The 11217-nt window shown below is 40.5% G+C and overlaps 1 protein-coding gene across 2 annotated transcripts; it reads left to right on the top strand.

The window, feature by feature from the left end:
• Positions 1 to 884: 884 nt before the first annotated feature.
• On the top strand, positions 885 to 8896 carry tubgcp5 (tubulin, gamma complex associated protein 5). Of its 2 annotated transcripts, none has more exons than XM_037114024.1 (23): positions 885 to 1263; positions 1370 to 1423; positions 1775 to 1883; positions 2246 to 2342; positions 2425 to 2501; positions 2844 to 2982; positions 3074 to 3191; positions 3595 to 3684; positions 3909 to 4002; positions 4102 to 4354; positions 4734 to 4936; positions 5047 to 5162; positions 5247 to 5515; positions 5600 to 5798; positions 6112 to 6300; positions 6382 to 6564; positions 6825 to 6909; positions 6996 to 7116; positions 7214 to 7365; positions 7679 to 7804; positions 8017 to 8105; positions 8263 to 8363; positions 8508 to 8896. In XM_037114024.1, exons 1-23 carry the CDS (start codon positions 1130 to 1132, stop codon positions 8552 to 8554), a joined length of 3045 nt encoding a protein of 1014 aa, XP_036969919.1. In that variant the 5' UTR covers positions 885 to 1129; the 3' UTR covers positions 8555 to 8896. The 2 variants fall into 2 exon arrangements, with proteins under 2 accessions (XP_036969919.1, XP_036969918.1); XM_037114023.1 differs by having other exon boundaries at positions 2422 to 2501.
• Positions 8897 to 11217: the final 2321 nt, after the last annotated feature.

Raw genomic sequence — 11217 nt, 5'->3', positions numbered from 1 at the left:
ACAAACCGACCTTTTAAAACACATGACATGTTTTAAAGGTGCGCTGTGTAGTTTTGGGGAGGACATCTTCATCTTTATTTTGCATAAACAAACTAAATTTACAAAAAAAACTTACCCCAAAGGACAACACAGTTTCATATTGTTTGATTTTGTTTATATGTGGTGGACCCTGCCACCTTTCTGCCTTCAAACAATCTTCTATGGAAAAGGTAAATATTTCTCAGTTTGTATTATTATTATATAGATAATTTCCCAGTCTGGGATCATTAAAGTAATTCTATTCTATTGATTATTCCTCCTAATATTGTGAATATTAAAATTCTGAGTTTGAATTTCTTCTCCAAAACTACATAGTGCCCCTGTAACTGTGAAACGACCTCTCTGAGGATGAAAGGATCGCAGAATACGTATATTCATTTACATCTTAAAACCCGCTTTTAGAGACTTGCTCCTGTATGAAATCATCTTTTTTTTCAAATAGATTTCTGATCTTTCTGTCTTTTTATTCCTTTTACTGTTCTTAGTCTATTTATCTGTCAATAGTTCATCTTATGTGTTGTCTTTTTTATTAGCTTCTTTTACTTTTTTACCTGTTTATTTATAATTAATTCATCACACTATATTATTATTATTATGATCATCATTATTATCACCATTGTTATTATTATCATCATCATCATAATTATCATCATCATCATCATCACCATTTTTATTATCGTCATCATCATCATAATTATCATCATCATCATTATCACCATTGTTATTGTTATTATTATTATCATTATAATTGTTATTATCAACATCATCATTATTTTTATTATCATAATTTGTATTAAAACAAAATTAAAACACATTCTTCCGTCTTTTACCCTCCGTTTGATTTGGCGCATGCGCACTTTTACGCCGTTTGTTGTCAAGGCAAACTCTGCGCGGCACCGAAAGAATCAATGGAGAAATAGCTGAAGCTGACGAGTCTTTGCAGTAAATGGCATCATCCAGCTAACATCGACCTTTTCGTGCTGCACTTCAGCTTTCAGGACCACCAGACCAGCCACGGACAGCTAGCTTAGCTGCATGCAGCTGCTCGTAGCGTGAAGCTAACAGCAGCAGCACCACTGTCAACATCAACATGGCACACTGGAGCACCTTCGACAAGGAGACAGAGAAGGAAACCAAGAGGTTGATAAAATGCTTCACCGGGGTCGAGGATGAGGAGGACCAGAACTTTCAGCTGGCACTGAAGTTCGCCTGGTCGAATTTCAGGTGAGTTAGCCACTGGCAGGAGCTAGCTTGACAGCTGCTAGCATGTAACCAAACATTAGCCATAAGCAGTGATGCTAGGTCAGTAATAGTCTGGTTTTCTTGACAGGTTTCATCGTTACTTGGACGTGAACGCACATAAAGTCCAACGTAGTGTAACTGGGTGAGTAAATCTTTGTTCGTTCCATTGTAACAAACGAGTAATGTATTCATAGTACTACTGTCAACATGTTGCTAAGCAAAGTCCTCAATTTTAAATCTGTAGTAAGTTACTTGACAGAGTGAATTATTTCAGTGGTATTCATTATTGTTTAAATTGCAGATAAGAAGTCGAATAACATACACACACCTACCTTTAATTAAAAGTGCTGCCTTGATGCCAAAGTTTTAAAATGTACTTGAAGAAGCTTCCCCAGCATCATTGATCCTCCTGATTTTGCCATTAGAAAGATAATTTCGTATTACACTACATGTCTGAGACTGTCGTGTATCCATAATCTGCTGTGTTTTCCAGAATCTATGACAAGTTGATGGTTCATTCAGACTTGAGTAAAGCAGAGAGCTGGAAGAGGCTGACTGAAGAGTTTCTGAACTCACCTTTACCTAATACAGATGGAACAAAGGTATGGAAGTATGTAGGGTCCAACGACCATTAGTGTATAATGCTTTTATAGTCAGACATAAGTTTATAGTTAGTCATTGTTAACCATCAATTTAACAGTTTTATTAAGCAGTTGTAAAGGTTTATAAACGTCAGTGAAAACTTTATAATAGCCATCCTAAATAGTCTTTATAGTTGGACTACACAGTGTTTATTAACCACTTTCATCAGTTCAACTTCTCAGTACTCATTTGCTTAATACATGGTTACGGCATTTTATTGTTTGTTTACACTAAAATAACCAACAAAACCAAGTGTAATACACACACTGCCATCAAGACAAATTCTCAGCACACAGCACCATTTTCTCTCTCTTTGTTGCAGACAGACACACACTACAGCTTACTGTCACTGCTGCTCTTCTTATCGGGGTCGCCCTCAAACACAGACTTTACCGAGAGACCCAGGGTGAAGGAGGCTGGTGAGTAGATGTTTCACAGATACTTAATATTGGTATTCATGTCCATGTTTATCCTTATTGTTTTATATTATGTCTACAGAAGAAGAGGACAAGTTTGACTGGGCTAGTTATCTGATGGAGGGTGAGGACATCGACAATGGACCGTACCCAGATACGCCTGTGAGTGAATCATAACCAGATATGGTTCAGCCAACACAGATATCTACAGTGGTTTTGTACTTTTCTGGCTGAAGCTGAATAGAGAAGTTGAAGAGAGAAATTGAGGTCACGTAACGTCACGTCCTTATCAGAAATCACAAAGCTGTAACACGATTAACTGCAGAGCGAAGGAGATGGCTGTCAGACACAATCTCTCTATGACTACAACGAACTGAGAGGTGGTCCGATTATTCATTATAACTGATGTACTCTAATGGTCGGAGGAGAGGTGTGCAGGAGCTGTAAATCAGAAGTAAAGAAAGCCATTCAGCAGAAATAAATAAAGTCTTGTCTGGTTTTTAGGAGTGGTCTGAGGAGGAGAGCGACGATGATGACGGCCAGCAGCCAATCAGCAGAGAAGACTCTGGGATCCAGTTGGACAGAACTCCGCAGGAAGACCAGGACAACAACAACAACAAGACAGTCCCAGTTTCATGGACAGGTGAGAATGGATCACATGGCAACATAACATGATAATGAGGAATAGATTATCGAATAATCTGATACTGAGATCCGTTTGTGTCTTTTTGCAGTGGGTGAACCTGACGCCCGGGTTTGGCTTGAGCAGCATGTAGTGACTCCATACTGGGTGGCTCACGCTCCGCGTTTCCCTCACAGCTTACATTTACACTCCAACTTGCTAAATGTGTGGTAAGAGTCCAACCTGTTGCTTACGATGTGACTTCACAGTCTTAAAGGTCCCAAGAAAAAGATTGTCATATTTGAAGAATGTGACATTGTCGTATGTTATCAGGACATTGAGTAGATTCAATTACACGTGTATTATTAGCCTGACTGTCCACATAATATAAATTTATGATTTCCTTTTACAACTGGTGTGCAGCTCTGGTCTTTGTCTTGAGCAGTGTCACTGGCGGTGTTTCCATAATCTACGGAATGAATCAGTAATAGAAATATATAACTTTATAGGAGTCACAAGTGAAATGGTGTTCTTGTATCAGTGGATCATTTTTGGCAAATATAGACGTTTACTTTGGGACATTTGTGAGTTGCAATGATTGAAGATGATTACCCTCAGCATCTCTCTCCTCAGGGATCAACACTTATACAACACTGATCCATTGTATCTGCCTGAAGAAAAGGCCTTTGTCACAGAGACCCAAGTTATACGGGAGACTTTGTGGTAAGATGCTCTGATGCTCTGCTCTGTGACTGCTCATTGTACAAACCTATAAAGAAGTTGACCTCCTGTGTAATCACACGTTTTATGTTATTGCTTATCTCTTAAATCCCTAAACATTGGAGTCCTTGTTGGACTTGAGAGAAATATTTGTTTTCATTTACAGGCTACTGAAAACTTCAGTTTGTATTATCGTAAAGTTGAGCTGTGTTGCTGTTATGTTACAGGCTTCTCTCCGGCGTTAAGAAACACTTTATATTCCAGCACCATGATGGAAAAGTGTCGGTGAGGAACAACGTGGTGGTTACCCACCTGACCAGCGTAAGTTTAAAACCTGAAAATCACTTGTTTATATCTTCACAAAAAAAGGCGTCTTTCCGCTGTAGAAACAACAGTCTTTATTCTCTTTCTGTGCTTCAGAACTGCCTGCGCTCTGTTCTGGAGCACATTGCTGTGTACGGGCAGGCGGTGTTCAGGCTGCAGAGGTTCATAGACGAGGTGACGGGGTACAGCTCGGAGCCTTGCCCACCGGGCTCCAGTTCCTCCTACAGCTCCAAGAAGGGCTCCGAGCCTCCCTTCAGGACCTACCAGGCCTTTGTGTGGGCACTCAACAAATACTTCACCAGCTTTAAAAAGGAGCTGACCGCAATTGAGAAAGAGCTCATACGCAATGGCAGGTTCAAGTTGCATTTTTGGGGGAGAAATCATTGCGTACTGTAACACTATTATTATGCAATACTGCCAGCATACTATGCAGTGGTATCTCATTAGAGGTGATATTGTAAAACTACATTGAATGCTTGTGACATGGTGAGTTCCCTATTAACTTTCTGAAAACGCAAAACATGTGACATTACGTAAGAGTAGTCATAATCTGACTAATGACTAACATGCCAGAAAACTGACCAGTGTCACAGTTAAAAAGACAGTTTATGCCCCGTATTTCAGCTGTAAGTGAATGTACTGCCATACTAACTGGCTTGAATGTGATGTAAATTTACTCAAGCACTATACTTAACCTGTTCCTGTGTTTGATGTCTCCTCTCTTGCAGATGAGACGGTGACCCTGTCTGCAGTTCTGGAGCGTCTCAACCCTCACTTGGCTCAGATCAAAGTGCTGCACAAAGTCTTCTGTACTGGGGTCGCAGAGGTCCCCCCTGAGACCCCGAACGTTGTGCGGGCGTCTCACTTGCTCAACACCCTGTACAAAGCTATCATTGAGTATGACAGTGTCGGAGAAGCATCAGAACAAGCAGTGAGTGTTAAGCTAACTGAATTCAACATATAAAGCAGAATTTATGGATACTAACAAAGAACAGGAACTTGGATGTATGATGATTTCTTTGCGTTGTCTTCTCATGTTAGGTGGCCTTGCTGTTTTCTCTGTGGACGGAGACAGTCAGACCATATCTGGAGATTGTGGATGAATGGATTGTTCACGGCCATCTGTTTGACCCTGCCAAGGAGTTCATCATCCAGAGGTATGTAGGACAGCGTTCAAAAAGAACATTATCTTCCTAGATTTTGGTGGCTGCACTGATTACTGACGGAGACATTTGCTCCAGGAACAAGGACGTCCCGGTGAACCACAGGGACTTCTGGTATGCCACATACACGCTGTACAGCGTGTCTGAGACGGTGGAGAATGAGGAGAAGCTGAACGACGCAGCCAGTGGGAGCTCGGGAGGGGATCAGGGCTCCAGCAACAGGCAGCTCACCATGGTGTCTTTCCTCAAACCCGTGCTCAAGCAGATCATCATGGCTGGGAAGTCCATGCAGCTGCTCAAAAATCTGGACTGCAAGGAGACTGAACAGTCGGACAGATCCTCAAGAGGTCGGTGTTTGCTTACTGTGCACCTTCAATTTACAGTGAGGCGTTCATGTATTTCTTCAAGAATGTACAAATGTTGCCTTGCAGATGCAGAGAGGAAGAGTTTGTACACGCTGTTTCTGGAGTCGGTGCAGTCACGCCTTTGCAGCCAAGACGAGTCGCCCACAGACACAGTTACTGAACAACAGGCCACTAAGAGGAGCCTCATAAAGATGCAGTCCATCATAGCGCAGCACCTGGAGATCGAGGACGTCCATGATCCGCTGTTGGCCATCAACTTTGCCAGGTAAGCAGCGACCGCTGCAGTCAAGTCACGACATAATTTTGCTTAGAGATAAACATTTGAACAAATTGAAATGGTAGAATATGAAAAACTAAAAACACTTGACATCCGTTATTATTTTAAAACCAAAGCTTAGGGCTTAAATTTAACCATCATTATATAATGGATTTTTGTAACTGCTGGTTTTATAATCTCTCAAATGGTACTGTCTGAAGATAATTCGATATTATTGTATTTTTGTTGTCCCAGACTTGTTTTGGTAAATCCAGAGAGCTTAAAAAACCTAAAGTGGATTTCTCTCCGTGTTCCCCCTCAGGCTGTACCTGCAGCAGAGTGACTTCCACGAGCATTTTTCCGGGGGTGATTTCATCGTCGACCGCTCCTCTCAGGCTGTCACCTGTCAGACATTTGAGCTCACCCTGCGCTCTTGCCTCTACCCCCACATCGAGAGGAGGTACATTGAGTGCTGTGGGAACCTCATGAAGACTCTGAAGAAAGATTACAAGTAAGCGTCACTCCTGGGAATTTTATAAGTGAGGGTTTTTTCTTTTTCCCCTCACGTCTGAGACTCTTGATGTTTCGACAGGCTGCTGGAGTACCTCCAAGCTATGAGGAACTACTTCCTGTTGGAAGCCGGAGACACCATGTATGACTTTTACACAGCCATCTTTGACAAGGTGCAGGAGAAGGAGAGCTGGCAGCAGCTGTCTTTTCTCAACGTTCAGCTTCAGGAGGCAGTTGGACAGCGCCACCCCGAGGACAGCAGCAGGTACTACATGCATTTATAAGTACTTTTACTTATTTCCAGCAAGAGAAACAACAAGTAACACCTCCCATGATCCCACACTACTTCATACATTTCTACATACATACAAACTATGACTTGTGTTATGGTCTTGACTGACAGACCCCGAACAGGAGAAACTAAATACTGTGCATTGAAGATGAGTTATGATAACTATAAGGATATTACTTGTTATCTTATTGAGAAGTCACTTTGTTCTTCCATCATTTTTTTTTATTTCATAGGTTGTCAGTCTTCTTGGAGACCATCGACCCCGCCAGGAAAAAACATCCTGTGAATAACCTGGAGGTGCTCACTTTGAGTTACAAGGTGAGCATCGTCTGTGTATTTGCTTCCATTTCGTTCAGGCTTTTTGAAGCAACCATGTTAATATTTACTTGCTTTGCTCTCTGAAGGTTCCCTGGCCTGTCGACATTGTGATCAGCTCCGAGTGTCAGAAGATCTACAATCAAGTGTTTCTCCTCCTGCTGCAGATCAAATGGGCCAAATACAGTTTGGACACACTCCGATTCAGTGGTATGAGTTGTCACTGCTCTTTGAAAACAACTTGGACATGTGAATGGAGGATCCTCCCTGTAATGTTTCTAATATGGGAAGTGGTTTGTTTCTGTAGATTTCACAGATGTCACAAAGAAACTGGAGGGAGCTCTGGGTGAAGAAGTAAAGGTCAAAGAGTCTATAAATCAGCAGATTCACCGAATGTGTCTGCTCCGAGTCAAACTGATGCACTTTGTCAACAGCCTTCACAACTACATCACCACAAGGGTGAGACGAGTCACGACACAGACCTTTTCACCGCAGACAGTTAAACTTGTTGGGTGTCACGGATAGCAATGAGGACCATGTCACCAAATCAACTAGAGGGAATTCAACCATTACTAATTATATTACTTATTTACACTTTTATCAGACATTCATGCATATCATAATTTTCAAATCAAAAGGATCAGATCTCGTGTAAATTTCTATAGGACTGTTGTTAAAGAATCATACATCACTGTCAGATCTGTGTCCAAAGCATGTATTGAAAATGAATAATTTGCACGCAAACCTTACGTGCTTTTTTGTGTCTTGGCAGATTCTGCACAGCACAGGGCTGGAGTTTCAGCACCAAGTTCAGGAAGCAAAGGATCTGGACCAGCTGATCAAGATCCATTACAGATATCTGGCAACCATTCACGACCGCTGCCTACTGAGGGAGAAGGTAAACAGCACTGCTTTTCCTCAGCTGTGGTGGTGCTCCAACATCACCAAAGAAACTTTACTTTTATCGATCAAACAATTTTTATCCACATCACACCCTTGTAAAATCTTTTCATCATATCTTATTATGTTATTGTATCAAACTGAGCTTCCCATCTGCATTTATGAGACTTAGTGTTTTCACTGTTGTCCAATGCTGTTGTGTTTTCTTAGGTCAGCTTTGTGAAGGAGGCAATAATGAAAGTTCTCAATCTTGTCCTCATCTTCTCTGACCGATGGCAGGCTGGATTTGGAGCCTGGAAGTAAGAACTTTCATATAAACTGGAGGGAAATTAAAAACTTGTTGTAACCTGCAGTGAATTTTGTGTGTATCAGAAGTACCATCACCAAACCACAACTCTGTGCTGCTGTAGACCAGCCTGTTTGTGTCTAAATATTGTGTTTATCTTTCCTTCTCAGGATCGAGTCCATTGATAAAATGGAATCTGATTTCAAGAACTGTCACATGTTCCTTGTGACAATACTCAACAAGGCTGTATGTCGCGGCTCCTTCCCTCACTGTAAGTTAAACATATGGATTTCCAATAAACCGCATGCAATGAAATGCATGTTGTATTGATGCTATACCAGTACATTCCTTACACCTTATGCTAAGTAATGAACTTGAAGTAACCAGATGTTGTTTGTTTGTCGTCCTCGTTCAGTGGAGTCTCTGGCCCTCTCTCTGATGGCCGGGTTTGAGCAGTGCTGAGGAACCACACAGGTCTGTTCTGATGTGATGGACTGAACGCCATTGTTTGAGTTCTCCGCTTCATAACTGTCTGTTCTCTGACTGCTGTCATTGTTCATGATGATGTGCAACATATGATGTCACTGTCTGCTCTGGCTGTTGGTGATGGACTATGTGATGTTGTAAGATTACTCGTGTAATTTTAGAGCCACAGTCAAACAAGCTACTTGCGAACATACATCGGCTTCTGAATTCAAGAAATTGTACATATTTGTAAAGCTTTTTTTGTATGAGCTGCTATGCTGACTGTTAATAATGTGTGTATACTGTAAAGCACAATAAATGTTCTTATTCAACAAATAACACTGCTTTATAAATATGTTATTAATATCAGTAATGACAGTTTGTTAACAGAGTAAAGCAAAAATAACTGGAGATTATTTTGCTCGTATGTTAATTTTATAAGGAGAACTGTGTAAGAATTTTAGTCGAAAACATTAAAAGATGTACTTAAGAAATAATGTTAACATTATGTCAAAGATTGTGTCACAAAGTTAGCATGGTAACCAGCCTCTGCCCGACCACTTTGTTCCTCAAAGGGTGATAATGAGTCACTGTGGTCCATCCTCAGTCTGACCACGCAGAAAGAGGTCGCCTTACTTTACATTCACTATGTATGGTATAAAAGGAAGCTTAGACTCATCCCATTATCCTCTGCATCTTAGTTCAGTAAGGACAGCTAAGTGGCTCAGGGGTTAGCACTGTTGCTCACAGGCAACAAGAAGGTCCCTTTGTGTCACCAGCTGTGTGGTGACTGAAATTTCACTTTTTACTCATGTCTGTGTGAGTCTCCGCACCCCAAAGACTGTTTGTAAATGTGTCTTTTTGGGTGAAATAGCCAGGATGTACCCTATGTTGTGCTTATTGTGTCCCTGCTTCAACTATGAACAAACTTGTCATCATTGAAAAATATCATCTGGATCATATATTGATCTGTTTCTTATTTAGAACAGGGAAGAGCTGTTATTCTTTACAATATATGGATATTTTTACTAGACAGAAATTGCATAAAAACACTTAAATGTGCCCATATTTTTATTTTTTTGTCATTTTATTGTTTTAGATGTTTACTATGATTTAGTGTGTACACTTCTTTTTTGTTCCTCAAACTCATTTGCCTTTTATCTTTTTTGAAAAATACGATAATTACTGGATTGAAAAGAGCTCCTCTTATTTATTTAATCAGTTACTTCTGTCTAGTTTTGGTACTGTTGCGATAAACTTTTTGTAGCTACTAGAAAATAAAACTATATTTATACCTATGCCTAATTCGTGACTGAAAAAGTTACATTTTTAGAAATGATTATACATTTATCAGGCGCTTTGGTCCAAAGCAACTTACAGTAATTCATACATTCATGCTCTGAATTCGGTCAGTGGCTGGTCGGCTGCCATTCAAGGTGCCAACCAGCACATCAGGAGCAGTTTGGGGTTCAGTATCTTGCCCAATGACACTTTGATATGCAGACCAGGGGAATCGAACCAGCGACCAGCAAGACCCTAACTCTACCCCTGATCCACAGCTGCCTAAAATACTGTTAGGAGTGAAACCTACAATCCAGCAGGATTCACTAGCAGGATACAACATTTTAAAATACAAACTTTTTTGTGACCATTTTTCAAATCCATTTACTATATGATTTGTTGGTAGACATCAACAGCTGCACTGATACTATAACATGTTGCAGGGGTCACCAACACGGTGCCCGCGGGCACCAGGTAGCCCCCAAGGACCACATGAGTATCCCTCAGGCCTAAAAATAAAAATTTAATATTGATTTTATCTGTTTCCCACCTTGTTAAGTCATTGTTGATAATTATTGTGAGAAATCATTAACATGATCAGTGTCTTCACATAGATGAGTATCATTAATCATTAACAATCATCCATCCATCCATCCATTGTTTGTAACTGCTTTATCCCTTTTCATGGGGTTGAGGGGTGTTGCTGCTGGAGCCAATCCCAGCCTTGTCTCAGGGCGAGGGCAAGGTACACCCTGAACAAGTCGCCAGCTGATCGCAGGGCCCTCACTGATGAGCAACCAAGGACCTTCCGATCCCTACCCGCTGAGCTACAGCTGCCCCCATTAATAATCATATTTGTTATTTCAGAAGAGTGTATTAAACTGGTAGCCCTTCCTATGACTCAGTACCCATGAAGTAGCTCTCAGTTTCAAGAGGGTTGGTGACCCCTGACATATAGGCATATCAGGGCATGAATAGACCAGTGTTTAAAAAAAAACAAAACAAAACAGAAAATAAACTAATACTTACAGTTAATCAAACAAATCAAAACAATACAAAATGCCTCACAAGTGATTCAAACAACATGGGACAAGTGGATGTAGAGACAAATACTCACCACAGGCAATAAAATGTGGGCTGTTAAAATAACCGAGGAATAAATAAAGAAAAACAATCAATACAAGCTATAAAAATAAGGATAGATAAAATGTAAAATAATATATAAAATGTTTATAGAATTGAATATAATAACAAAAAATAAGCAGCTAAATAAAAATTTAAAAAATAATAAAATAGTTGAAAAAAAAAAATCAAAGGTATGATCCCTGCCCCCTGCCGTACCTCCCGGGTGGGGTCAGGCGCGTTGTTTTTGTCCCTAG

Source organism: Acanthopagrus latus, chromosome 11, assembly GCF_904848185.1.
Source record: "Acanthopagrus latus isolate v.2019 chromosome 11, fAcaLat1.1, whole genome shotgun sequence".
Classification (NCBI taxonomy): domain Eukaryota; kingdom Metazoa; phylum Chordata; class Actinopteri; order Spariformes; family Sparidae; genus Acanthopagrus; species Acanthopagrus latus.
The sequence above is the reverse complement of the archived record's forward strand: the minus strand, read 5'-3'. Positions and strand labels throughout refer to the sequence as shown.